Source organism: Cyprinus carpio, chromosome B15 (genome assembly GCF_018340385.1).
Source record: "Cyprinus carpio isolate SPL01 chromosome B15, ASM1834038v1, whole genome shotgun sequence".
NCBI lineage: Eukaryota > Metazoa > Chordata > Actinopteri > Cypriniformes > Cyprinidae > Cyprinus > Cyprinus carpio.
Genome location: NC_056611.1, coordinates 28,022,879 through 28,050,636, shown reverse-complemented (window position 1 = coordinate 28,050,636; position 27,758 = coordinate 28,022,879). Strand labels below are relative to the sequence as shown.

The 27,758-nt window shown below is 36.4% G+C and overlaps 2 protein-coding genes across 2 annotated transcripts in view; both read left to right on the top strand.

Annotated features, from left to right (window-relative positions):
- The window catches only part of LOC109103309 (SR-related and CTD-associated factor 4-like), a 33,886-nt gene extending 20,908 nt beyond the window's left edge, over positions 1-12,978 (top strand). Inside the window, exons 17-19 of the mRNA XM_042740200.1 lie at positions 10,885-11,029; positions 11,474-11,536; positions 11,936-12,978. Of these exons, the coding sequence (XP_042596134.1) occupies positions 10,885-11,029; positions 11,474-11,536; positions 11,936-12,396 (669 nt within the window). The 3' untranslated portion in view covers positions 12,397-12,978. The remainder of the gene's footprint in view (positions 1-10,884; positions 11,030-11,473; positions 11,537-11,935) is intronic.
- A 1,301-nt stretch (positions 12,979-14,279) lies between these two features.
- The window catches only part of LOC109052842 (rho guanine nucleotide exchange factor TIAM1-like), an 83,366-nt gene continuing 69,887 nt past the window's right edge, over positions 14,280-27,758 (top strand). The window contains exon 1 of the mRNA XM_042740176.1: positions 14,280-14,420. The gene's annotated coding sequence lies outside the window, so the exon portion shown is untranslated. The remainder of the gene's footprint in view (positions 14,421-27,758) is intronic.

Genomic DNA, 27,758 nt, shown 5'->3' with positions numbered 1-27,758 from the left:
TTCTTCTGTTCTGTGCCCCAAAAAGGATTTTGACGCTTCAGTCACACTTAATTTCTGAATTTCATTGCATTAGATGTAAAATATCAAATCTGATGTCATCTGTACACAAATTATGCTAGAGCTTTTCTTACTTTTCTGAGCCTTTTACCTTAGTTATTTTGTCTTTTGTTTTATCTGTAACTTCAAATTCATATCCCTTGCCTTTACTACAACAACATTACAAAAAAAAAAAAAAAAAAAAATCGAGGTAGCATTTACCTTGAAACAATTTTCACTCAGAGATTATTTATTGAGAAATAATTACTGTTATATGATAAAATACATTTGTATATACAATTGTTACAAGTGTCTGAACACTTTTGTGGCCACTTTATCTCCTACGAATGAAATAGACATGATACGGGGATCTTAATTAATGCATCTGAGACTAAACTTGATAGAAATGGCACTTTTAATATTTTAAGTCCACTGTTAAATATTTTAATGAAAAATGTTTTGATGCAAATGACCATTTCAAATGTAAATGATCTTTTATCTGCTTTGGAAGGGACAGCATTCACAGAATGACACTCATTAATTTTATTACGACTTACGGGTCGCTAGTTTCTCATATTTTGTCCTAAATGACTGCAGTTCATCAGCCCTGATGTCTCCACACGTGAAAGGCTGTTGTCCTGTTGTAATGTGATGATACTGTCAGTGAGATCTGGCCATGAGTCAGGGACAGAGCTCTATGTTAGTGAACTTTTGATTTGCTCAGGACCACCACTGATTCAAAATGGCCTTTATAAGGTTTAAAGCATGGCTCGTTAGAATCCTGTGTAGACATTAAAATGTAACTTTTTTTTTCTTTTCTTTCTCTTTAAGCAGTTTAGTCACAGGAATATTTTCTACTTAGTACTCATTGCAAATTGATATGCTTAACTCTGTGCCGAATCCAGTGTTTGTGAGTCTAAAGCAGGGCATGCTTTAAACTCGCCTACAGGAAATCAGACTCTCAAACTTTAATGGCAAACTGAGTGATATTTTACCTGTTCAAATACTGCATTGGTTTTAAGTCTTCTGGTAATTTTCAGAACTAAAAAACGTTTTTTTTTTTTTTTTCTTTCGCAGATATTTTTCTTTTTGGCATATTGAATATAGCCCTTTTTTTTTGGGAGAATATATTGAAAAATTTCTTGAATATAGTGCATAACTCCGGCTTATTGTGTATGTGTGTATATACATATATATATTATGTATCTATATATATTATTCCCGGCACCCAGGAAGCAGTTGAGGGTTCGGTTCAGTGCCTTGCTCAAGGGTCTCATCTCAGTCATGGTACTGAGGGTGGAAGAGAGTGCTGGTTATTCACTCCCCCCACCGACAATCCCTTCCGGACCTGAGACTCGAACCCACAACCTTCGGGTAACAAGTCCGACTCACTAACCATTAGGCCACGACTGCCGCTTAAGTGCTGGGAACGATGGCAAGACACTATTCCTCTGTGTGTTGGCCTCTGTTGTGGAACGCTAATAAATGTGCTTTCTTATAATTTGCAGAGCATAAAGAACATTTTTTACTTCAACATACTGTATTCTAATGCTCCAAAAGGGTGTCGTTGCGGTATTTTTTTGCCTGTTCAGCACCCGAGTTCTGGAATATATTATATATATGTGTGTGTGTGTGTATTTAACAGGTAATGTTAATATATTTAAATCATGTATAATGTAATATAAGAAATGCAGTTATTTATCAAACTTCAAAAATAGTTAGAGGAGACATCAGATGCAAAATTCACTTTTACATGGTGTTTGCATTTAAATGCTTCTTAGCAGTGTGTGGACACAACTACCCTATAAAAAAATCACTTTTTTTTATTTTTTTTTTTTACCAAAAAAAAACAAAAGTCTCAATTAACACACCATTTCTGAGCAGTATGATGTCATATTGCTCAAGCCCCGCCCAGGGCTGTCCCGTATCAGTTGTATGCTGTCTGGCATTTTCTCTGCACTAGAGCTGCTGTATCTATCAATCAATCAAACAAACAAAGTTTATTTATAAAGCACTTTAAAAACACAGAAGTGGACCAAAGTGCTGTACAGAAAAATAAAACTCATACAAGAACTAAAACACATTAAAATAGCATAGAAAGCTTAAATAAATAACCAAATATCAACATCAGGTGTCAAAAGCCAAGGAGAAGAGAGGTGTTTTAAGAGACGATTTAAATAAAGACGATGAAGAAAACTGTCTAATGGGCAGAGGCAAATCATTCCACAATTTAGGAGCTGCCATAGCAAAGGCATGGTCCCCTGTAAGCTTACGCTTTGTTTTGGGCACATTAATGATCAGCTGACCTGAGAACAGGTGGGCATGTGAGGGTGTAGCAGCTCAGAAATGTAGGGTGGAGCAAGACCATTTAGGCATTTAAAAAACAAATAGAAGAATTTTAAATTGAATCCTAAAATGTATGGCCAGCCAGTGAAGTGAAGCTAAAACAGGGTAAATGAGCTCATATTTACGTGTTCCAGTTAAAAGACGCGCTGCAGCATTCTGCACCAGCTGCAAATGAGCAAAAGACCCACTAACCCCCACGTACAGTGCATTACAGTAATTCAGCCGAGTGATAACAAAGGCATGGATTACTGTCTCAAAGTGTTGCCTTGAAAGATATGGCTTAATTTTGGCCAGCTGCCTCAATTGGAAAAAACTTGATTTAACTACTGCCCTGATCTGACTGTCAAGTTTAAGATTCCTGATTATTGAACCAAGGGGGAGCAAATAAAGAGAGAAAAGGAGAGGGCCTAAAACTGAGCCCTATGGTACCCCACAAGAGAGAGGAGGACACAGTCACCACAGCTGACACAGAAAGTCAAGCCTTCTAAATAGAACCTGAACCATTTAAGCGCTATGCCGTTGATGCCACCCACGGTTCCAAACTAGAAATTTAAGATTTCATGGTCCACAGTGTCAAATGCAGCAGTTAAATCAAGAAGCACAAGAATAACACAATCACCAGTGTCATTAAAAGGGTATCATTAAAAACTTTTAGAAGTGCAGATTCTGTGCTGTGTAGGGTTTTAAAACGACTGGAAAACATCAAGAATATTTTGATCTTTCAGATAGGCCATTAATTGACTACAGATTATCTTTTTAGAGGATTTTTGAGAGGAAAGGTAGTCTGGAAATAGGTCTGAAATTTGCAAGATCTGTAGGATCTCTAGACCAGTTTTTTTGTTTGTTTTTTTTAATCGGAGGTTGCATTACTGCACGTTTAAAATTTTCAGGGACCACAAATGAGGACAGACTGCTATTTACAACTGCAAGAACAGATGGCCCTACAGTGGGAAAAACCTCTTTAAGTCGAGAAGGGACTGCATCATATGGAGAACCTGAGGGCTTCAGATGACCGATAATCTTCTGTAATACAGACAAAGTCACAGGCTCAAACTTGTCAAAGACAGCAGAGAAGAGGACAGAGACTGAAGGATCATACGCTGGTGGAAATAACCTTATCAATAAAAATTGAAGAACATTTTCACAAACAGCTGAGGAGGCATCAATACAGACCATTTGCGGGACATGAAGAACTAAATCGGTAATCTTAAAACACAAGGCTTGTTACAGTCTGACAGAATAATTTCAGAGATATAATTTCTTTTAGCATCTTTCACGGTTTTCTGATAATGACGCCAGCAGTCCCTTAGTATTTGAAGTGCAATTTATCCTTTTCCCATTTGCGCTCAGCTCTACGGCACTCATGTCTGACAGTACGAACCATGTCATTTAGCCATGGCTCAAATTTAGTTTTTGGCTGTCTGATTTTCAAAGGAGCCACAGTATCCATAACAATTTGGCAGGTAGAGTGCAACCATGAGCTAAGCTCCTCTGAATCATTACATATAGACTCTGTTATAGCATAATTCTGACTGAAAACAGATGCAAACTGAACAGCAGTGGAAGAGTTGATGCGACAGCGCTGAGCAGCAGCGTGAGGTTCAACTGTATTACAGGCAGGAGCAATATCAAACAATACAGACATGGTCAGAAAACACTGCGTCGCAGATTTCGAACAGGCAAACCAAAGGATAAGACAAGATCAAGACACAGACTGCACAAGATTAAAAGAGTCAATGAGATATAAAAAGTCCTTTGCCATTTGGTTTTCAAGACAACAGACATGGACATTAAAGTCCCCAACAATAAGGACATGATCGTATTTAGGCATAATCTCAGACAGAAAAACAGAAAAGTTATTTATAAAGTCCTTATTGTATCTGGAAGGCCGATAGAGCACTGCACACAGCATTTTGTGAGAGGGACCCAGCTCAATTTCAGTTCAAAGCTGTTGAATGATGATGGTAGCAATAGTTGTTTACATTTTTGTAGAGATTCTTATAAACGATTGCTATTCATCCTCCTCATCCCGACGTTCTCGGGGAAGGGAATTTAAATGGCAGCAATCATTTGGTAAGGGTTCAGACAGAACACTGGACTCACCAACACTCAGCCACGTCTCAGTTACACAGAGAAAATCCAAACCCTTGGACGTAAATAAATCCTTTAGGATAAAAGTTTTAATCGCTAGCGATCTAGCATTCACCAACCCATTCCTGGCCATCGGCGGGTCTGTGGTGCTGACTTTCAGAGGAACCTGACACAGAGGCTGCAGGTCCTGCAGATTTACCCCGCGCCAGCGGTGGTCAGGAGAGCAGGGGGCGCGGGGCTGGAAAACCTCATCTATGCCGACTACAGGTACCAGCCAGGTGTCAATAGGGTCCAGCAATCGCAGAGAAATAAAGAGGTTGGGAACCACTCAATACTCAGTCCAGGAATCGATAGAAAAATGTGCTCCAGGCAAGCCTTCACCCTCACCAGCAGACCACTGCGACTTTTTCCCTTGTGATGGTGGCACTTGTTCCAGGGGTGTAAAGATGGGAGGCGGCAGAGATAAGCTGGAATGCCCAATAGGAGTGGGGGCAGTGTCTTTTGTCCACCATAATCAAGTCTTTGGCATAATGTCAAAGATCCAGTAGTGTTTAACGATCATACTCCAATAGAGACTCAACATTTTGAACAGCAAGTGGCACAAACAGCACAAAACCACACAGTGTTAGTAGAACCAGACGGTGAGCCACACACACTGGCACCATCTTGGATGCCATCAAGCAAATTTCTGTTGCTGTAGTTTTGTAGTTGGATATAAAAGTGAACATGAGTCTTCATATTCTCCAGACATGACAGCCACCAAAGACTATAGAAATACAAAAATGGTTCACTCCTATAATTATAAATCGGAGAAACTACAATGCGCAATATGGCAGAATGGTCCTGCCTTCTAAATGAAAGAGCCAGTTGCTGATTGATCCGCTGAGTAAAGTCATTGCATCACTGCAGCGGCCGTTATAAGCTCCGGTTCCCATAGTAACCTGAGGCTAAACCAGCTAATGCACATGCGCAGTCATAAGCATGTTAAAACTGCACATGTGCATTGGCTGGTCTAGCCTGAAAAATAAGCTTTTTAAACACCATCTAAGCATAAGAAACAACATTTGTGGGGCAGTACATTTCAGATTTGGTGCTGCTTTGAAATATGTAACTTAATTGTGAGTTCATACGGCAGTTTTTGAGATTTCAGGGTTCCCTCATTCATTTAGATAGGACTTGGTCTTGTTGGAGCTGCCTGGAGGCGTTGCAAATATGGCCGCCGAGTGAACAGACTTTCCTTGAAAGGGACATTGGAGCCACTGAGGACACAATGGATTAGTTTTGTTTTTGATGGTAACATGCCACCGAATGCACATAAACAAAAGAGAGGGGTGGGGTGAGCAGTAGCTCATCCTTTAGTGAGACATGCACCGAAATGGCTCGCTGTGAACAGAGCTGTTTTTGATGAGATAAAAAGGGTGTTGTTTTACATGACCATTCAGGAATTTTAGCCAAAGTATGTTGCAGACATTTCATGAAGACCCTAAAGAGTCATACCAACTTATGAAAAATGGGCATCTGATGTCCCCTTTAGCAACACTATAATTACTTTTAAGGAATATTGTTTCAAAACACATTTTGATACTTTCACCTCACCAGTGCATTAGCAATTTCACCCAATAGCAACTGTGACATCAAATTCTAAAATTTGTGTTTAATTAACTTGAGCACAAATTCATAGAGTAGTTTCATTTTCAGTTTGCTCCAGTGTACTGTGGAATTCAGTTTTTTTTAAAACCATGGATGCAAACACAGCCTAATGTTTCATGACCCAGATCATTAACTCAAAGGTTGAAGGTTCAGTCTCAAGAAGGTCTGATCCAGGACCTGGAGAGTTACTGAGATCTCAAGCCAGCATCAGGAAGTGCTCCTGTAAGTGCAGAGGATATACCGATTCTCCTCTTTATTATTAATAAACATTAGTAGTGTGCATATAACTTTCCTGTTATGTAAGCAAGAATATGGACACCAGACATAAAGAGGTGTTATTTAGGTTTTTCTTCTATTATTTAATGTTCCTTTGCATGACAAATGAAAACAATGTGTTCTAAAATCAGCTCAAAATATCAGACATTTGATCTCTGATGACTGAATGATTTTCTTTGAAATCTGTCAACTCTGAATTCTTAACATCTGCAGACTCGTTCTGACTTTTAACAATAGCGTTCGGTCGTCCATATGTACAAAATCTGTACAAAAGTAGTGTATTTTATTTCAATCTTTGGATGACAAAATATATTTTTTATATTTTAAAGAATAATAGCACTAAAATAATTTTGATGTGTTTTAAATTCTAAAGCAAATACTGGTTAAAATGAAAAAAAAAAAAGTATTGTACTTTTCGCTTGATGGCTAACTTGATACCTAATAAAATGGCTTTTAGACAGTTTAGTTGTGATTTTAAGTTTCTAAATAGTTATTGTTTACAATGTATAACTTAAATTGAAATATGTTAAATATTTTTGGTAACACTTCACAATTATGCTGTATTCATTAGTTATTTCATTAGGTATTATAATCTAACAATGAACAAAACTTCAACATTTAAGTTAATGTTCATTGCTACACATACTATATATCTTTAACCATTTTCAAGGTATATAAATTAACTATAGCTAATGTATTATGAACAAAAATATTATTTGTAATAATTAAACAAACCTAAATTAATACATGTTCCTGAGGCCCAACTGGTGTTTGCAAACTGAACCTTAAGTGTTATAAAATAAGTGTTAATATAAATGTATTTTTAAATGACATTTAAATATGCACATGTAAACAGTAATTTGTTTCAGTTTAATGTAATTAGTAAATTAGTGGTGTTTAATGTGATCTGAATATGGATTATTCTAAAACGGTATATAAATAACTGAACATAATAATGTAAATCCCCAAAAGTTAGTTAGAACCTATTGCATTAATATTTTCTTCAGTTTCTGACCAGTACAAGCAGCCACAACATGCAAAACATGCCTCTAGATGTCATTGTTCTGCCGTCATTCTGCATGCACATTAGAAGTGTTTGAGAGGATTGTGTGTCTAGAGTCAGTGGATATCTGGGATTCAGTCCATTCATCTGTGACCAAACTTTGAAACAATTAAAAATTATAAGAAATAATTGCTAATAAGTGAATATAGAAGTACTACTGGAGCAAAACCTAAAAAGTTCCCTCTAAATTCTCTCCTTGGCAATCTTAGCCTCGATGCAGTCAAGTTTTTTATATATATATATATATATATATATATATATAGATATATATATATACAGTACAGACCAAAAAGTTTGGAAACATTACTATATTTAATGTTTTTGAAAGAAGTTTCTTCTGCTCATCAAGCCTGCATTTATTTGATCAAAAATACAGAAAAAACAGTAATATTGTGAAATATTATTACAACAAAAATAATAGTTTTCTATTTGAATATACTTTAAAAAAAAAATTTATTCCTGTGATGCAAAGCTGAATTTTCAGCATCATTACTCCAGTCTTCAGTGTCACATGTAACATCCAGTCTATCACATGATCATTTAGAAATCATTCTAATATTTAGATTTATTAAGAGTGTTGGAAACAGTTCTGCTGTCTAATATATTTGATGAATAAAAGGTTAAAAAGAACTGCATTTATTCAAAATAAAAAAAAGAAATTCTAATAATATATATTCTAATAATATATTTTTCTTTGCTATCACTTTTTAATCAATTTAACACATCCTTGCTGAATAAAAGTATTGATTTTATTTAAAAAAATAGAAAGAAAAAAAATTACTTACTGACCCCAAATTACTGACCAGTAGTGTATATTGTTATTACAAAATATATTATATTTTAAAACATAGCTTTTTTTTTTTTTTTTTTTTTTTTTTTTTTTTACTTTTTATTCATCAAAGTATCCTAAAAAAGTATCACATGTTCTGAAAAAATATTAAGCAGCAGAACTGTTTCCAACTTTGATAATGAATCATCATATTAGAATGATTTCTAAAGGATCATGTGATAATGATCCTAAAAATTCAGCTTTGCATCACAGAAATAAATGATAATTTTAAAGTATAATAACAATTTAAAAACAATTATTTTAAATTCTAATAATATATCACAATATTACATTTTTTTTCTGTATTTTTGATCAAATAATGCAGGCTTAATGAGCAGAAGAGACTTCTTTCAAAAACATTAAAAATAGTAATGTTTCCAAACTTTTGGTCTGTACTGTAACGTACAGTGTCAGTAAAGCTGTATATATATATATATATATATATATATATATATATATATATATATATATAATATATATATATACATAAATACATATATATATATATATATTGTATATCATAATATACATACACAAAATTTAATAACACACACAAATATATAAAAAAACATGTTATTTGAATACATTATATTTAATACTAGGTGGTAATATTTCAGATAACCCCTGCACCAAAAAACTACAAGTAAAAACTAAATGAACAGGTCACTGCCTAAAGACTGGAATACACTACACAAATGTTCGAATCTGAACAGATTTTACAAGATTAGGTATCACTCCCTTGCTGACTTTTAAAATGGTTACGGTTTAAAACTGGTGTTCATGTATTAAATGCTTGGGATCACACACACAATACACTCACACAGAAACACGCTCTAGGAGGCACATGGCAACTGAAAACAATGTGTTCTCAAAACATGTTTGATATCCTCCTGCTGGACAGATTTGCAGTCTGCAGCTAAAAAAAAAAAAAATTGGCAGATTCTGTGTCCATGATACAGTAGGTGATTTTTGGTGAAATGAGTCATCTACAATCAGCAGACTGGCTTTGACTTTCAGCAACGTTGTCATCTTGTCCAGACTGTAAACTAGGGCAAAATTTGTATGAAGTATTCAGTGGGTGGCCTAGAAAAATGTTGCAAAGTGGACCAGACTTTATGCTGGAAGTCAGAAGACTGGCTGTGTGATTAAAAGAATAGTTCACTCAAAAAAGAAAATTTGCTGAAAATGTACTCACCATCAGACCATGAAAGATGGAGATGAGTTTACTACTACTTCAGATCTGGAGAAATGTAGCATTGCATCACTTGTTCACCAATGGATGCTCTGCAGTGAATGGGTGCCGTCAGAATGAGAGTCCAAACAGCTGATAAAAACATCACAATAATACACACCACTCCAGAACCATCAGTTAACATCTGGAGAAGCCAAAACTTTCATGTTTGTGAGAAATAAATCCAAAGTCCACAATCCATAATAATAATGCTTCCTCCATTGAAAAAGCCCAGCCTCCAGTCAAAATCCATAGATCTGTTTTGGATGGTTTTAATTTGTAAACATCTCTCTCCTGATTCAGGCAGGACCACTTTTCCACCAGAGAAAGCAATATTATGGAGGACTCAGATTTTAGCTGAACGCAATAATGTCTAATTGATGGAATTATGACGAACACACAGCTATTCATTTCATGAGACATTAATTGTTGGATGGTAGTCATGTGGATTACTTGTGAGTGAACTATTCCTATAAATAGCTTGACTGATGCTTTTTCAGAAGAGCTGGCTAAAGATGATGCTGCTTCCTTCTACACTTGTATATTTAACATCATCCACAATTTTACACCATCATGGAGATCTGTTGCCACAGATCCACACTCGCTCATGGACAAAACTCTGTTATTTCTAAATGATCATGCACTGAGATGAAAACAAGTTCGCCAAACATGTCTTCACCTTGCATTGAGGATGTTCTCCACAGCATTTGATGTGACATACAGCCAAGTATGGTGACCCATACTAAGAATTTGTGCTCTGCATTTAACCCATCCAAAGTGCACACACACAGCAGTGAACACACACACACCGTGAACACACACCCGGAGCAGTGGGCAGCCATTTATTTTATACCAACTTCCAAAGTCTTTTCAAAGTTGGTGCTGACATTTCAGAGCGCATGTGATGCCAGGGTCAGGTGATGGATCTTGCTGTGTCATATAATGTTAAACAGTAGTTATTTTTTATTCACACAGGTGTAAAAAAGGGGATGGAAGAAGAAACACCAGCGTTTTGAGCTCTGAATATTGTACAGTAGCTGTAAGATCTTTAGTTTTGAAAATATGACTTCAGATGTCATCAAATCAATTTTAAAAGTGTTTTTCAATTGAAAAATCAAAATAGTAATACCCTGCAGATGTGACATTATTCTTTACCTCTACTTCCAGCATTGGTCCCCACTTTTGATTTTAAAACGTTCAGGTATAGTTTAAAAGGTTGTATCCAAGTGCTTTGTGTGCAATAAAGAACACAGCAGAACACTCTTTGCTTCCTCATGTCCCTCATGATTTCACAAGTCTCATTGATGTTAGAAATGTCCTTTCACGCAGCTGTTCCTCATCCTTTTCTTCACTACATTATAGAGCCACTCAGTTCAACCTGTTGCTGCAATGAATGTCGTCCCAGGACCCCCTCTTAACATGAGACTTCCACCTCCAGCCATGATCACAGGGGCTTCCCCTCCATCATTCGCTCCTCTTGGATTTAACCCCCCACAGATGTCTGCAGGTACTTCCTTTCTGAAAGAAATGAATACTGTTATTCAGGAAGGATGCATTAAATTGGTCAACCGTGACAGACATAATGACATACTGACATAATGATACAAATCATTCTATTTCAAATAAATCATGTTCTTTTGAAAATTTAATTTATTAAAGAATCCTTAAAAAACATCTTGGTTTCCACAAATATATTGAGCAGCACAACAGTTTTAAACATTGATAATAATCAGAATTGTCAGAAAACCCTTAGTTTAAATTGCAATAATATTTCATAATTTAAAAGTTTTTTTTTCATCAAATAAATATAGTCTTGGTGAGCAGTGAACAACTGAAAAAAATTCATACTGACCCCAAACCTTTTTTTCTGTGTTTAGATGAATAGATAGACCTAGGATGAAATAATAACACAAATACACTTTATCATGAATTGTTACTTTGTTTTAAACAGGATTTGCTCCTGCCGTCCCGGTGGCCTCTCTGAACCCCGCAGGTCCTCCTCCATCCGTCACAGGTATCAGTCAACTCTAACTCAATCTGCAGTTAAATTCAACATGAAATCAAAATTGACTAAAAAAACATACATGTTCCTGGTCCCATTGTAAATAATTAATGATTCAAATTGTCTTGTAAATGATTTATCAGTGCGCATAACTCCAAAGAAACCTTTTCAGTGCAATCAAACTCTTGATACTGGTTTTTAAAATCTTTCAAAATGTACTCAAAACTGCTAATGTTTAACAATTTTCAGTGCAATCAAACTCTTGATACAAAACAGTCACTTTCTGCCACCAAGTCAGCTCCAGATGCATAAAATCAGTATTTGGAAACTGGACTTGGTTGACACGTATAGAAATGATGTTGGAAGTCTGTCTGTAGCTAACCGTGATGTTTTTGTCTTTTGCAATATCAGAAACCCTAATCGAAGAACCTTCGGATGAATCCCACGAGGACCTGACAGGAGCTCAAGCACTCAGTTCGCCTCCTATTGGGGGGATTCTGGGGCCCAGACCGGGGCCCCTACCGCCACACGCCCCTGTGGGACTCCGCCCACCCTTCATGCCCCCTTTCGCTAATAACGGGCCCCGTCCCATCCTGCCCCCTCCCAATATGCCCCCTCAAATGATGCCCCCTAGGGGCCCCAACCCCATGTTCGGAGAACCCCCTGTGGGCCGATTCCGGATGCGCATGATGGGTCCTCCAAGACACGATTTCCCCCGTCACAGGCTCCCAGTGCATCCTAGAGGAGAGGAACCGCACTGGCGAGATCAAGGTCCTGAAAGGGGCCCGGACAGATTTGGAAACGAGCCACCGTTTCATCGGGGTGGATGGGGAAGGGGCGGCCCTCGCGGACGAAGTCGGTTTGGGAACTGAGTTGCTGTGACTGGAAGTACTCTGCGTGAAACGGGAATACGGAGAACATATTCTACGTATTATATACAGAGTCCATATGAAATTAATAGACACTGTTTCTAAAAGTCCACATCTCCGAATATGAGTGATGGTGCTCACCTTTCTACATGTCGTCATGTTCGTTTGAATAGGCGAGACACAACCAGGGATCATATATTATGAAATCCCCGTCTCGCTCCATGTGAAATCTTGGAGGTCTGTTGTTTTTGGACGGTACACTCACTACCACAGACTAATATTAGAGGTCTAGTGTAACATGTTCAATGTAAATAGTCCCGGTTTGCACAATTGTTTTACTATAAAGAAAAAACCTGTAGAAACTGTTCAGCCCATCTTCCGTTCTGTATATTTGGAGGTAGTATTTACATAAAAGCTTCTGTAGGCTTTCAGGAAGGAAGAAAAGTGAAACGCCTTTCAGCGGTAGACCGTCATCTTCGGCCGGTTATTTTTACGAAGCTATTTTTTACTTGTTTTCTTTTTCTGTCTTAATGGTTTATATTAACATGTTAAAACAAACACAAGTAAATGTTGTGGCTACTCAAACTGACTTGTTTTCTTTTGTAAGTGTATGAGAATGCAGTATTGCGGTTGTCTCAGTAGAGGGCGCTATTCGTCTAGACTCAGACCTGAACAATGACAGTCTGGAAAAATAATGAAAAATGTATTTCTTAACCAGGATTATTATAGTTAACTAAAACTAAAAACATTTTTAAAAAATCGTTACTTGCAATAAAATAAATGTTAACTAAAATAAAATATTTAAACCTTTTTTTTCTTTTAATTTCAGCTGGTAACATTTTTTATTTTAGTGTAGTTTAACTTGAATAACTAAAAGTAAAACTGAAATAAAAATAAATAACAGATATTTTAAAAAATTTAAAAAATTACTATAACTTGAACTAAATTAAAAGTGTACTTGAGCTAAATTATAAAATTAGGCTATAATTATACTAAAATAACACTGTTTTCAACACACGTCAGTCAAAATTAAATATTAACTACATTTCAATTAATAATTTGAATGTTAATTTGTGAATTGTTCCAGAAGGTTCCAGCATAATCCATGAGTGAACAATCCATGGCATACATTTAATATTCATGAGTTTTGTAGATGTGATTAATTTTGTGTGTGTTATGAATAGATATTTCACTCTAGTGCTGTTAATGCACATAGAGCCAGGATTTTTTTTAACATTATAAATGTGTATTATATTTGCAAAAACAACACATAATAAATTTAAGATTATATGTAGTAATATATTATTGATGTATTACTATTACTACTATAAGATCATACTATACTATACTAATATATTACTTTTAATAATGGTTTGTGTATTTATATAATTTATTAGATACCGTTTTATTATTATTTCATTATTTTGTGATGACTTGTGTAGTGTAATAATTAAAAAATAAAATCATTATTAAATAATAAAAATGTAGACATGCACATCACTTGATTACAATTATTATTCTAGTAATAATAAAAAAATGAATAATTCTAGTACTATAATTCTAGTGATAATTAAAAAAAAGTAATAATATAATATTAATAGGATATATAATTATATTATATAATTATTTATTATTATATGCTATTTCATTATGTTGTGATGATTATTTGCATGTGTATGTAGTGTAATAATAATAATAACCACCATAAAAGTAGAAAATCATAATTAATAAACAATAAAAAAAAGATTATAGTGAAAATTTAAAAAATAGTTATAATAATTCTAGTAATAATTACAATTCTAACACTGTTTAAAAAAATAATTTTTACTCAAGGGATCAGCATGGTTCAAAAAAAGTGTGTGCGCGCGCACCACGGTTACAGCGCGCGCTCCTCCCTTCAGCCGCGAGCTAAACCCTGGAAGCGCTCGTGCGCGCGCGGAGCTCCGCGTCTGACAGCAGAGACGCGGTGGATGCCATGATGTTTCACAGTCACCTCACACGCAGGACACCGCGCGGAATTATGACAGGTATGTGCACATAATAATACACATTTATAGATGAACGGCATTATTTTGTGTGGAATTGCGATGAGGCGGCACAAATGCTGAAGCGCGTGACTGCGGCATCACTGGAGAGCGCACGTGCTGGCCGCGAAATGTTAATTGATTCGCTGTAATTGTGTTTGTTTATCTAGACTGCGTGTTTTTCCAAAACAAATAACGGCTGCGTTTAGATTAACGTTAGTGGTCCTCAGCTAACGTTAACCGCTTTCGGTTCCCGCCCTCATCAGAAATTTCTAACGGAAATTCTGTCAGAATTAGAAAGCATAATGGGAATTTACAACATAACTACTACAATAAATAACCAAGATGTTTAAGGACATAGTTAACTAGATGCCCATATAAAATAAAACAAATTTAAAATCTGAAAACTTTATCCAGTAGCATGTTATTTGATTATTTACGGATTCATTTTTTCACCATTATGATTCCATATTATGAAAGAAATCCCAATATGAATACTGTACACGTTGGTTTTCGCCAGAGCTGTATGTTCTGGAAACATTAATGTGTGGTTTTGAATCAAATAAACATTAAAGTAACCTTTACTGAATGCTCTGTAACGTTATAAGTTTTTATTCGGTTGTCAAACAAAAACCTTCCTTCAACATTCAGACAACACTAGTTTTTGGTTCTGAAAAATAACGCCTAAAAATAGACGTTCTTATAAGGTTATAACATAAAAACCTTCTTTCAGCGTTCTGGCAATGTTAGTTTATGTTTATTAAAAACAAAGCATTGTTCCTAAAATGTTAGGAGTTGGTTCCCAAAAATAACCAAACGTGTACCATATGGTAACATTGAGAAGTTCTGTCCTATGTTTGTCTCGGAGTTCTGCTGGTAATTATGGATGGTGTTTTATTTTCAGCAGTTAAAGTCACACAGATGCGTTCGAGATGCATCAGATGTTTGAGCGCGTCCGTGCGTGTGTTATGAATTCATCTGCAGGATGCTCAGTCAATGCCAAGGGCACGAGCTCCCCGGCGACCCTGTCCTTACGGCTAAGAGCTCACTGTGCTGCTGATTTTAAAACACGGCCGTGACAATCCATCACAGCTCGTGTCATTTGTGGTTTTCCTCTTGAATAAATGTGGCGAGATTGGCTTCTCTTGATGTGTGTGATGGTCTGACCCCTGCTGTCTCGCATCTGGTGCATTGATGCTCAGAATATGTGCCACATGGTGACATGCATTAGATCCTTCCTGATTAAAAATTGATGTTTTGGTGCATTTACCTTAATTGATTAAATGCATAAACAATGCATAACATTATTTTAGTGATACATTTAAGGCTTCAATCCCATGATGTGTTGTGGGAGATTGTTATGGCATTGCTATTTAGTTGCTGTTATATAAAAGACAAACCAAAAAATAACAAAACAAAGATATTACTCAAAATCAATACATGACCAAAATAACACTAATCAATATAAAAAAAATGCAGATTTAAAAATGTTTTATTTGATTAAAATAGTAATGCTTGCATTAAGTAATTTTTCACTGATAGGTCAATGATAATAATATAGATTGGCTATTTTTGAGATTAGTGAAATTTATGTTCCCGTAGGGTGCATTAGTGCTCACCCACTCCTCTGGAAGTATTTTTTCCATTCATTTTTCCCATACGGATTTTAAAAAAGTCTTTTATTTTAAAAATAAGTTGAAATAATGTGTAGATTTTTTTAAAGGATGTATAAAACCAAACCAACCAGCTACAAGGTGAACACACAACTGTACTGTACTGTGTGATTTTTCTGTACAGCATCATGGGTATAATGTAGTTTTCCACCAGAAATTAATCTTTTAAAAAATATATTTTAAAAATAAGTTGAAATAATGTGTACAGGTGGCTTCAACGAAAGAATACCATCATTTAACATCCTTAAAGCTCACAGTAGGTCTGTATTTAATGGTTTATCAGTTATCATTAAAAGTAAATTTTCCATCGAGAAAATGAATGGAATTATTATTTCCGGAACCCGACTGTTGCACTTTATTGTGTAACGATTAACCAAAATGTTCAGGCGTTTCCCAAAAGTATTGAAAGCTTAAAGGGATACTCCACCCCAAAATGAAAATTGGTGTCATTAATCACTTACCCCCATGTCGTTCCAAACCCGTAAAAGCTTTGTTCGTCTTCGGAACACAATTTAAGATATTTTGGATGAAAACCAGGAGACTTGTGACTGTCCCATAGACTGCCAAGTAAATAACAGTGGTCCATAAAAGGTATGAAAGTTGTCGTCAGAAATACTCCATCTGCCATCAGACGTGCAATCTGGGTTAAATGAAGCGACGGGAACACTTTTTGTAAACGAAGAAGGAAAACAAAAATAACGACTTTATTCAACAGTTCCATTGTCAACAGTCTCCTCTGTCTCTCTCCATATCACCGTATGCTCTTCTGTGTCATCCGCACCACAAGGATGCGCAGTTTCTACATGTATTTAGCTTTGATTTTGAAAGGTAAAACAGCACATCATTGTGTGTGCGGATGATACAGAAGAGCATACGGTGATATGGAGAGACACAGAGGAGACTACTGACAAAGGAATTATTGAATAAAGTTGTTTATTTTGTTTTCTTTACTTACAAAAAAGTGTTCCCGTCGCTTCATATAACCCAGATTGCACGTCTGATGGCAGATGGAGTATTCTGACGACGACTTTCATACCTTTTCTGGATCTTGACACTGTTATTGTACTTGGCAGTTTATGGGACACAGGCGCTGCTCTGCTCCTTTATCAGAGATAACATAAAATCTCCTACGAACACAAAAAAATCAAAAATAGATATGAAAGCTTTATCAGAGAGCAGATATGATCTCCGATGCTCTGAGAAGACTGAAAAAGAGAGATGAGAGGCGTTGGAATGCATTGATATGCACCAATCAGCCATATGCTAAAATAATCAGCTGTATAATCGCCACTCATTTAGAACTCATGCATATTTTATTTGAAATGCAAAATGCCATTTAAGTTTTTGACCTGTGTTTCATAATGCAGTCTACTTGTTAAAAAATGATGCCCCGTAACCCTTGCTATTCCAGCTGTCGTGGATCTTCTTTATCATAATGTTTGTGTGGGCCTTTTGTGTGATTTGTATATTAATAGCAGGGGTGTTTGTACAGATCTTGACGTTTGTTTTGTGCTGTGATAAAACATGCCAAGTGTAAAGGCTCCAAATATGCATATTTTAAATCTTCCCGACGTGAATTATTCATATCATACCCACGTCCACAGAATTGTTCATTCACTCCAGAAAAGGCCCAGAATAAATGGAGCACTGTTTTTGCTGAGACAGTTGGTTTTGTGTTTGTTTATAATAAAGGCAGCGGGATTCACCGACCGCAAACGTTCTTCATTGACTTCCCGTCAGCAAAAAAATTCTGAGGGTGTAACATGAATTATATTGAGTTTAATCACACTTTTGTCTTTGTACTATTTACAATGCTGGTTTAAGCGCATTGTTGGTCCTTTTTAGATGTTTAAGCCATGATTGGTTAAATTCAACAAAGTCTTGAATTATTAAATCTCTATATGGGTACTAAGTTGTCTTAGTTTGTGATGTTTGCTAAGGCTAGAATAGTTATTATATTTTTTAAAGTTATTGATTGGTGTGCTATCCTGAAATTATTTTTCTTCTGGCAGAGAAGAAGACAGCAGAAGAATACAGTAGATTTGCATTGCAGAAGTAGTTCACCCAAAATTTGGTGAAAATGTACTCATCTTCAGGCCATCCAACATGTAGATTAGTTTATTTCTTAATAGAAACAGATTTGGAGAAATTTAGCATTCCATCATTTGCTCAGCAAAGGATCCTCTGCAGTGAATGGGTGCCGTCAGAATGAGAGTCCAAACAGCTGATAAAAACATCACAATAATCCACACCACTCAAGTCCAATTAACATCTAGTAAGTGAAAAGTTGTGTTTTGTAAGAAACAAATCCATCAAGACTTAAGTTCTTAAGTTCAAACGTTTGCCTTCAGCTAAAATGTGAGTCCTCTATTCATAATATTGCTTTCTCCAGTGAAGAAGTTGTCTCGTGAAATATGCCCAGATCAAGCAGTGTTTACAAGCCAACACAAACAGTCCAAACAATCCAACAGTTGATGTGAGAGGACAACAGCGAATTCACTTTTTTACTGGAGGAAGTGTTGACTATTGGACTTCAAAGCAACAAGTTAAAAAATTCAAATGCCTTAATGATGGATTTGTTTCTTACAAACACGCAGCTTTTTGCTTCACAAGATGTTAAATGTTGGACTGGAGTGGTGTGGATTGCTTGTGGATTATTGTGATGTTTTTATCAGCTGTTTGGACTCTGATTCTGACGGCACCCATTCACTACAGAGGATCCATTGGTGAACATTTGCTTGAGAAATTGTGAAAAATCTAGTTTTGATTTAACTTGATCTTCATCAGTCATTGTTGCCAGTGCCTCATTTGTGCAGTAGTGCAGTTGTGTTTGCTCAGGAAATGAAGCAATAATTTCTGAGGTTAAACACTGGCTTGAGTCCAGGCTTAAATTAATTTGATATACTTTGAATGGAGGGAGTCCAGACAACATGCCCACTTGAGTGAGATAAACAAACTGCTTAAGAATGTTTCTTGTTGCTTTAAATGGCCCTCTTTGTGCGTAACTCATCTCCATTGCCTTAATCACGGGCTTATGGCCAGAATTGTCTTGTGAGTGTTATATTCACCTTCTATAAAAAAAAACTAATTACTCCTTACACCCTCATACAACTTGAGTACATATCACGTCTGTGCTTTGCAGCAACTTATTTGCATGTTTGATCTTGCTGGGCTGTTTTAACTAAATCTGTGTTGTGAAATCAGATTATTTGTGTTCAGGACATGTTGGGCTTCCCATGTTTGGACATGTGGCCGTGTCTTGGGTTATTTGTTTTGAATTTTTTCCGTGGACGGGGTATTACGAGATTCCCAGGATTTGTGAAAGAATATCAATGCTGTTACTAAGACATATCATGTCATGGTACCTCTGTCTACGTCACGTGTGACCTTTTTAGAGTGATTACGTATTACGTGAAGTCATGGACGCGCATCACAGAGCATTGCAAGGCGAGCATTTCTGTTTACAAAGCATATACATTCATTTTTTTAGAAAATGGGCGATCGTTTCGCTAGATAAGACCCTTATTCCTTGTCTGGTATCGTGTAGAGCCCTTTGAAGCTGCACTGAAGCTTTGACCTTCATCCGTTTAGTAGCCGTTGAAGTTCACTATAAGGAGAATAATCCTGGAATATTTTCAGCAAAAACCTTAGTTTCTTTTCGACTGAAGAAAGAAAGAAGTAAACATCTCGGATGACATGGGGGTTAGTAAATTAGCAGGAAATTTTGATTCGAAAGTGAACTAATCCTTTAAACCTGTTTTACTGTATTATGACAACACTTTTTTGCAACAAAATTTCAATATCGTGATAATACCGTACACCATGATAAAAGCATTAACAATTAATCTCAACATGAAAATTTGATACAGGCATATCCCTAATGCTGTGAATATTTATATATATATTATATAATATAATATATATATATATATATATATATAAATATATAATGCTGTGAATATAATTACAGTATATTACAATATAATATATGTATAGTGCATAAAATATTTATTGTATTTATATTATGTTCAATATATTAATTTATTATTATAAAAATTAAATATGAATATTTTTTAATTTTTTATGAGTTATTAAATCTTAAAATAAATATGTGTTGTCATGAAAAATATTTAGTCTGATTTTAACAAATATGAGCTGTTGTTCTGGACGTTGTTCTTTGAAAAGTTAGTGTTGTCATGAACCATATTTAGTCTGATTTTCTCATTTGTGAGCTGTTGTTCTGGACGTTGTTCTTTGAAAAGAACCGGAACCGTGAGCAATTTCTAAGTTTCGGTTCCGAAAATGGTTCTGGTGCGACACGTGACCAAGCGCTGTGAGCATCCTTGCGCCGGTGTTCTGACGATTCGGCGTTTCCCGTAAAGGGTGTCACAAAGCACATAACAGAAATGCTGCTCTGCCTCTTTAATTACTGAGCACATTGATTCCAATGACGCGCACTCCACAGACGTGCTGTGCCGCGTCATGTCTTTAACTAACGAACACATTGTTTCCCTCGACTGTACATGCACTCGCGTCTTTGATACCGGCAGCACGCAGCACCTGCCGCCACTAAATAGGCCTGCACGATTCTGGGGAAAAATATGAATCACGATTTTTTAGCTTAGAATTGATATCACGATTCTCTACAACGATTTTTTTTCTCATGAAATGTAATGTTTATTGCACACATGAAACCATGACAAAACAAAACAAATTGGAAGTACCAAAAAAATATTTGTTTTGGCACCTATAGAACATTGCACATCACCACAAGCCTGTAAACATAGAGGCTTCAATGAATAAAGAAGAAACACTCTTTAACTGCTTGCCTTTTGTACAATTAACATTCAACTGGCCATTCAAGTAGGTTACCAAAAATAGAAGTTTTACGCACTGCGCTGAATATGGCCTGAACATGGCTCTAAAATAGGCTAATTGAAACGTCATTCAACATTCTGAGGGTTCAGTGTCTAAAGAAAAGGAGCAATTGGCCACTGAAGTGCAGTTGCAGTATCAAAAACTAATAATTTATTTTGTATATATAGCGGCACCTTGTCTTTAAAATGCTGGCCTTTTTAGTAGACAGACAGTCACACACTCACTCTCTCACACACACACACACACACACACACACAGTCACAGACATAGTTAAACACACAGACAGACAGACAGACAGACAGACAGACAGACACACAGACAGACAGTCACAGTTAAAACACACACACACACACACACACACACACACACACACACACACACACACACAGTCACAGACATAGTTAAACACACAGACAGACAGACAGACAGACAGACAGACAGTCACACACACACAACAGTGTGAACACATACACACACACACACACACACACACACACACACACACACACACACACACAGTTAAACACCCACACAGAGTAAACAATAAATAAAAACACACATACACACACACACACACACACACACACACACACACACACAGTTAGTCAGACAGACACACAGTCACAGTTAAACACACAGTCACAGTTAAACACACACAGTCAGTCAGACAGACACACACACACACACACACACACACACACAGAGTCAGTTAACTTACACGCGCACACACACCAACTCACCAATTGCCAGATGTAGCCTATGGCCAAAACATTGGAGCCTGGTCCAGTTGTTTATGGAGATTGCCTTCACTATGTTTGATCCATTGTCTGTTGTTATACATGCCATTTTCTCCTCTTCCAAACTCCAAGATGCTAGGGCATCCTTCAGTCCCTGTGCCAAGATCTCACCTTTGTGGTCGTCGGGGAAAAAAAGAAGTCTGTAGGCACTTGCTCTTCATGGTGGAATCAATCGCTATGAAGTAGACAGTTAGGCTCATGTACGGTTCCCATTGTTTCGGCTGGACCATAAAATCCGTCGTTGCTGAAAAATAATCCGCTTGCTGCACTTCTGCCTCGACTACAGTCCGCACTTTCTTGTACATAGCTGGCAGTGCAACGTATGAAAAATAGTTGCGGGATGGTATTGAGTAGCGTTTGTCCAATGTATGGATCATCTTTTGAAATCCCGTCACGTTCTACGTTGTATATTGGAACCATATCTTTTGCTAGATGGTAAGCAATGGCTTCTGTTATTTCCTTACTCCTACTGGAGTTATGTGGGTATGGCGTCGCATTGTGCAAGGTGTCTGTAATAGATGTCTGCATTTTTGGACGACTTTCGGATCTCTTGCCTTGTACGGCTGCTTCATCATATTGCACTTTGTGGTGACGTTTGAGGTGCTGGTAAAGGTTTGTGGTGTTACCTTGCGGTACTTGGGTAAAGTTGAATCAAAACTCACAAATCACACCAAATTGACCCTCGTCTTCTTTCTTGAATCCAAAATACTTCCACACCACTGAATGTGAGCCTTTTTTTCGGAACAAGTTGAGACTGAGTGGTTGGCTGATTCTCGTCACAAGGACCTGGGTTTTCATCAATATCCATTTTTGTTTATTTCCGAACTACCGCGCTCGCTCGACGAGTGAAACACGAGACTAAAAGGCGTTTTGTCGTTGGCTGAGGGTGAAGCCCTGTGAGAGCGGTCCTTTCAAAATAAATTTAAAATTTTTTTTTTTTTTTTAAATTTTAAATTAAATCGAAGTCATTTAAAAATTAAATCGTGAACAGGGTGAATCGAGATCGCGATTTTATAACTATTTATCGTGCAGGCCTACTGCACATGTACCGGCAGCACGCAGCACCTGCCGCCACTAAATTACATTATATTTGTCCCATGTTGTCATTAATATACATACTGACTTCCAACTTGGACCACTAAACAAATAGACTGCTATTGTTATGCAAGTATGAGGGTTAGATTATTTACTGTACAGGTGATTTCAAGAGTGATAAACAAAGTGATAGAAAATATTTGTTTTCATGCATTTTAAATGTTTAAAAATGTGGAAACCACTCATTGCATCACAGCATCTCCTGACTGCATTGTTATTTTTAAAATAGGGGCTTTATGGAGTGTGTGTATACATGGTTATAAGTATAACAGTTTATATTTCATTAATTTAGGGAAATGAACAAGTGTCTCAGCCCTCAAGGGACTATTTGGCCAACCTTATTCCTGCTTGAAAAGCAAAATGTTATTGATAGTGTAAAAAACATCAACTTTGAAGCACATGCTGATTGATGGACTAGCATTACTCAACATTACTTACTACCTTCCAGCAGCTACATTCATTGAAGATAAAATAGTAAAAAACATAATAATAGTTCATTTAAATGGTACCGGAACTGGACAATTTCTAACAATATCCAACCCTACTTATGAAGATCTGTATACTGTGATATATGTTGCATTTTGACATTTCCAACCTTTAAATTAAGTTGACAGTAAGTAATAAACAGTATTGAATATTTGAGCAATTTTCCTTACCATTATTTTTAAATAGTTGTTTAATGATTTTATTAGTATCGGAACCGGAACCGTTAGGAGGAACCGGAACCGGAACCAGAACCGGAAAGTTTCTAACGATTCCCAACCCAAGTGTGGAGTTGGACTCTCACCAGTCCTCATGGCTCGATGTTTGTCCCAGATACTTGGGGCTTAAGATGACCCACTTAGATGCTTTTACTCAGTGTGTTTCAACATGTGAAATATGTATTACAATACACCTGCGCTCATATTTCACTATGCAGACTTTAAAGTACAGTGCATATGAAACGCCGCCTGATTGGATCTGATCTGTTTTAAATCTGTAATTGGTTTGATTAATGTTTTAAATCATCCATCTCCTCTCACTCTAGTCCGGGAGAGGACAGATGTGAGGGCTTTGCATAATTGACCATGCATCTTTATTTTTGCCAGTAATGGATGCTGGGAAGGAGAGGGCGGCTGCTGAGCCAGCGTGGCCGATAAAAGACACGCACGCCTGCACATGCAGGGTCTCGGATTCACATGGATGATCTCTAATCCTGATAAATATGAAGGATGAATTGTCTGGAGGGGCGACTCCAACTCATGGCTCTGACACCGGGAATGACTCAGCATCCTCTGCCTCCATTATAACACCACTACGGCCGATGAACCTGCAGAGGATTGTGGGGAAACTGAAAGTGGGTCTGTTAGCCCAGACGTATAAACCAGGGCCATCCATCAATGCTGTTAGTTATGCAGGAGATAAATGATCCTTGTAACTTTAGCATGACGGAGGACAGATGCTGAGGAGAAATGTCACAGTGTAGCTATTCCGTATTTAGCATATCCAGCCTTATCCGAGATCTGATACACGGGTAAATACACCAGCACATGTTATTGTCAGCCTGATGTGATTGTGTTTCAGAGCCCCGTTTATGAAAGTAGACAGATGCTCCCATTGAAATGAAACTCCTATTTCATTGTTGTTGATGAGAACTGGCTTCTAGCTGGAATGATATATAACTGGAACGTCTCCCACCCCGCAGGAGTCTGTTTAACACTAATTTGGTCATTGCAAGGGAAAAGTGCCAGGATGTTGTGCTGCTGAGCTTTCAGGAAATCATTTTCCCACCCTAGACCTGAAGTGCCATAAACATCGAGGACCACCATAGAGGTACAATGTTAAATTTGTAGAAATGTAAATTATTGGTAAAAAGAAATGTATCTCTGTTTGCCATTGGGTTAAAAACTATTTAGTGTTTTTTCAATAAATTCATACTTTTATTCAAGGAGGCATTAGATTGCTCAAAAGTGAGAGTAAAATTATGATGTTACAAAATACATCTTAAATAAATGCTGACATTTTGAATTTTCTATTCATCAAAAAAGGTATCACAGTTTTCACAAAAATATGAAGCAACACAACTGTTTTTTAACATTAATAATAATATGAAATGTTTTAGCATATTAGAATTATGTCTGAAGGGTCCTGTGACTTATAAATTACATTTTAAAATAATAATGATTTTAAAATAATAAACATTTTAAAATGTGTTCAAAAAGAAAACAGCTATTTAAAATTGTAATAATATTTCACAATATTAACGTTTTTACCGTATAAGCCTATTTGATCAAATAAATGCAGCCTTTCTGAGCAGAAGAGACTTCTTTCAGAAACATTGAAAAATGGTATGACCCCTACCTTTTAGCATAGATCTAATTATTTTATTTAAAAAAAAAAAAAAAAAAACCACGGAGGGTGAAAAATACTTTTTCAAATTTCATATTAAACTGTCAAATTTATGGAATATTAACAAGATTTGTTTTTTATGCATAAAAATTTGCTTTAAAAAATAAACCGTTAAATCTGTGCAGTGATGTCTAATATTAGAATATCAGAAGTAAGTCACAAGGGACACATAAAAGGCACACAAAAGGCAGTTTCCTGTGAATGGCCCTGATTCTTTCACATAGTTTTATCACTTTTATCCACTGCAGAGATTTTTCCTCTGAAATCAGCACATTGTGTATTTTTCTATTGAGGGAATGGGTGTTTCTGCTATATCAAGTATTGTTTTGCATGTGGCTGGGAGGTTTTCTGGATGATCTGAACGGAAGGACATTGACTGTCCCTCAGTTCAACTCTGCCTATGTTCACGATTTATTTTTATTAAGGACGCAGATTGTCAGTGGGATTGTGATGGCACAGAGGCATTTGGCGCAAATATGGAAATGCATCATTGCTTATGTGGGGCAGTTTGATTTGCCCTGTATTTGCAGAACAAGGATGCTTGTTTATTTTACGTTATGTTAAAGGAATAATTCACCCAAAAATTACATTTCTAATTTTTTTTCTCACCCTCATGTCATTCAAAACTGTTTCTTGTTAACTTTCCGTGCAAGACAAAGTGACGAATTCTGAGGACTTTTTATTTATTTATTTTTATAAAAGGACAGTTTATACTGTCAATGTCTTTCAAAAATCTTAAAAAATATATACAGGTTTGATATAACAGTTTTCATTTTAAGGAATGGTTCACCCAAAAATGAAAATATGGTGATTTTTTTTTTTCCACCTTCAGGCAATCCAAGATGTAGATGAGTTTGTTTCTTCATCAGATTTGGAGAAAAGCAGCATTCCATCACTTGCTCACAAATGGATCCTCTGCAGTGAATGGGTGCCGTCAGAATGAGAGCCCAAACAGCTGATAAAAACATCACAATAATCCACAAATTAACCACACCACTAAATAAACAAATCCATCAATCAGGCTTTTTTTTTTTTTTTTGCTTTAAACTGTCTTTTTTTCCATCAATCAGCTTTTTTTTTTTTTTTTTTTGCTTTAAACTGTCACTTCTGATCAAAAATAGGAGTCTATAATAACATTTCCTCCCATGGAAAACTCCATCTCCTGTTCTCCTCTCACATCAAAATCCACCCATATTTGTTTAGGCCTGTTTTTGCTTGTAAATGGTGCTTGATCTGTGCAAATTTCTCTCCTGATTCAGACAAGACGACTTTTTCACTGGAAAAGCAATATTATGGATTAAGGATTCTTTTGAATTTGTTTCTTACAAACACACAGCTTTTCATTTCACAAGATGTTAACTGATAGACTGGAGTGGTGTGGATTACTTGTGGATTATTGTGATGTTTTTGGACTCTCATTCTGACGGCACCCATTCACTGCAGAGGATCCATTGGTGAGCAAGTAATGCTACTTATCTCCAAATCTATTCCTGTGAAGAACTAAACTCATCTGCATCTGTATCCTAAAAATTAGCCAATTTTCATTTTTTGGTGACCTTTTCCTTTAAGACACAAAAATTTCTGACCTCAAAATTGCTCACCAGAACAGCTTACCTTTGTCCCGCCGCACTGTGCAGTAATCAGCATGCAGTCATGCAGCCATGCAGCCTAAAGTCACGTGACTCTCCAGAAACACCCCCTTCCCCTGGTGCTGTGTGTGCAATCATGATTGTGGAAGAAGATCAGCCCACCTCATGCCAACATATCATCGGTTGCCTGAGCGTTTACATGACATGTTCTGGCTGGTTTGCATTCACAGCAACAGACTGCTTTGATGTATGTTGGATAGAAGGAGATGAGATGGAGTCTGCTGGGGATCTTCACTAATGATCTCCAGTATGTTCTGGCCAATCCCTTTCATCTGGTCCCTAATACTAAGGCTGACTCTTTGTTGTTTCAGATCGAGCCTAGCAGGACTGTAATAAATATTTCTTTTTCTTCTTAAGCCCTAATTGAAGTGAGGTATGACCGATAAGCGGCCTCTACTCCATGCTTATTCTACATGTAGATGTACCAGAGAGGGAAAGAGTGAAGATCAGATCCTAGTAAGCCAACATGCCTGGTATTTAATAGGGATTTGAAGCAGAATCTCAGATATTGAATGTTCCTGTATATTTTCAGCTGTTGCTTCCTAACGAGAATCTTACAAGTTCAGTCCAGGGTTTCTGGAACATCTGAGTCATCTTCTCAACCCTTTCAGACTCTCAGAATATATAAAATTGTTGTAGTTTTTTCTTCATATTTAGTGTATAATTGTAACAAGCATTATTTTAAATGAGTAAACATTGATTAATTTTAAATACATTACTTTTCAGATGTTTGGGGTTTAAGATTTTTATAATGTTTTTCATGTTTTTGTGTTGCTCTTCTGCTCACCAGGAGGCATTTATTTAATCAAAAAAATACAAAAGAAATGTAATATTCTTAAACGTTAATTTAATATAAAATTT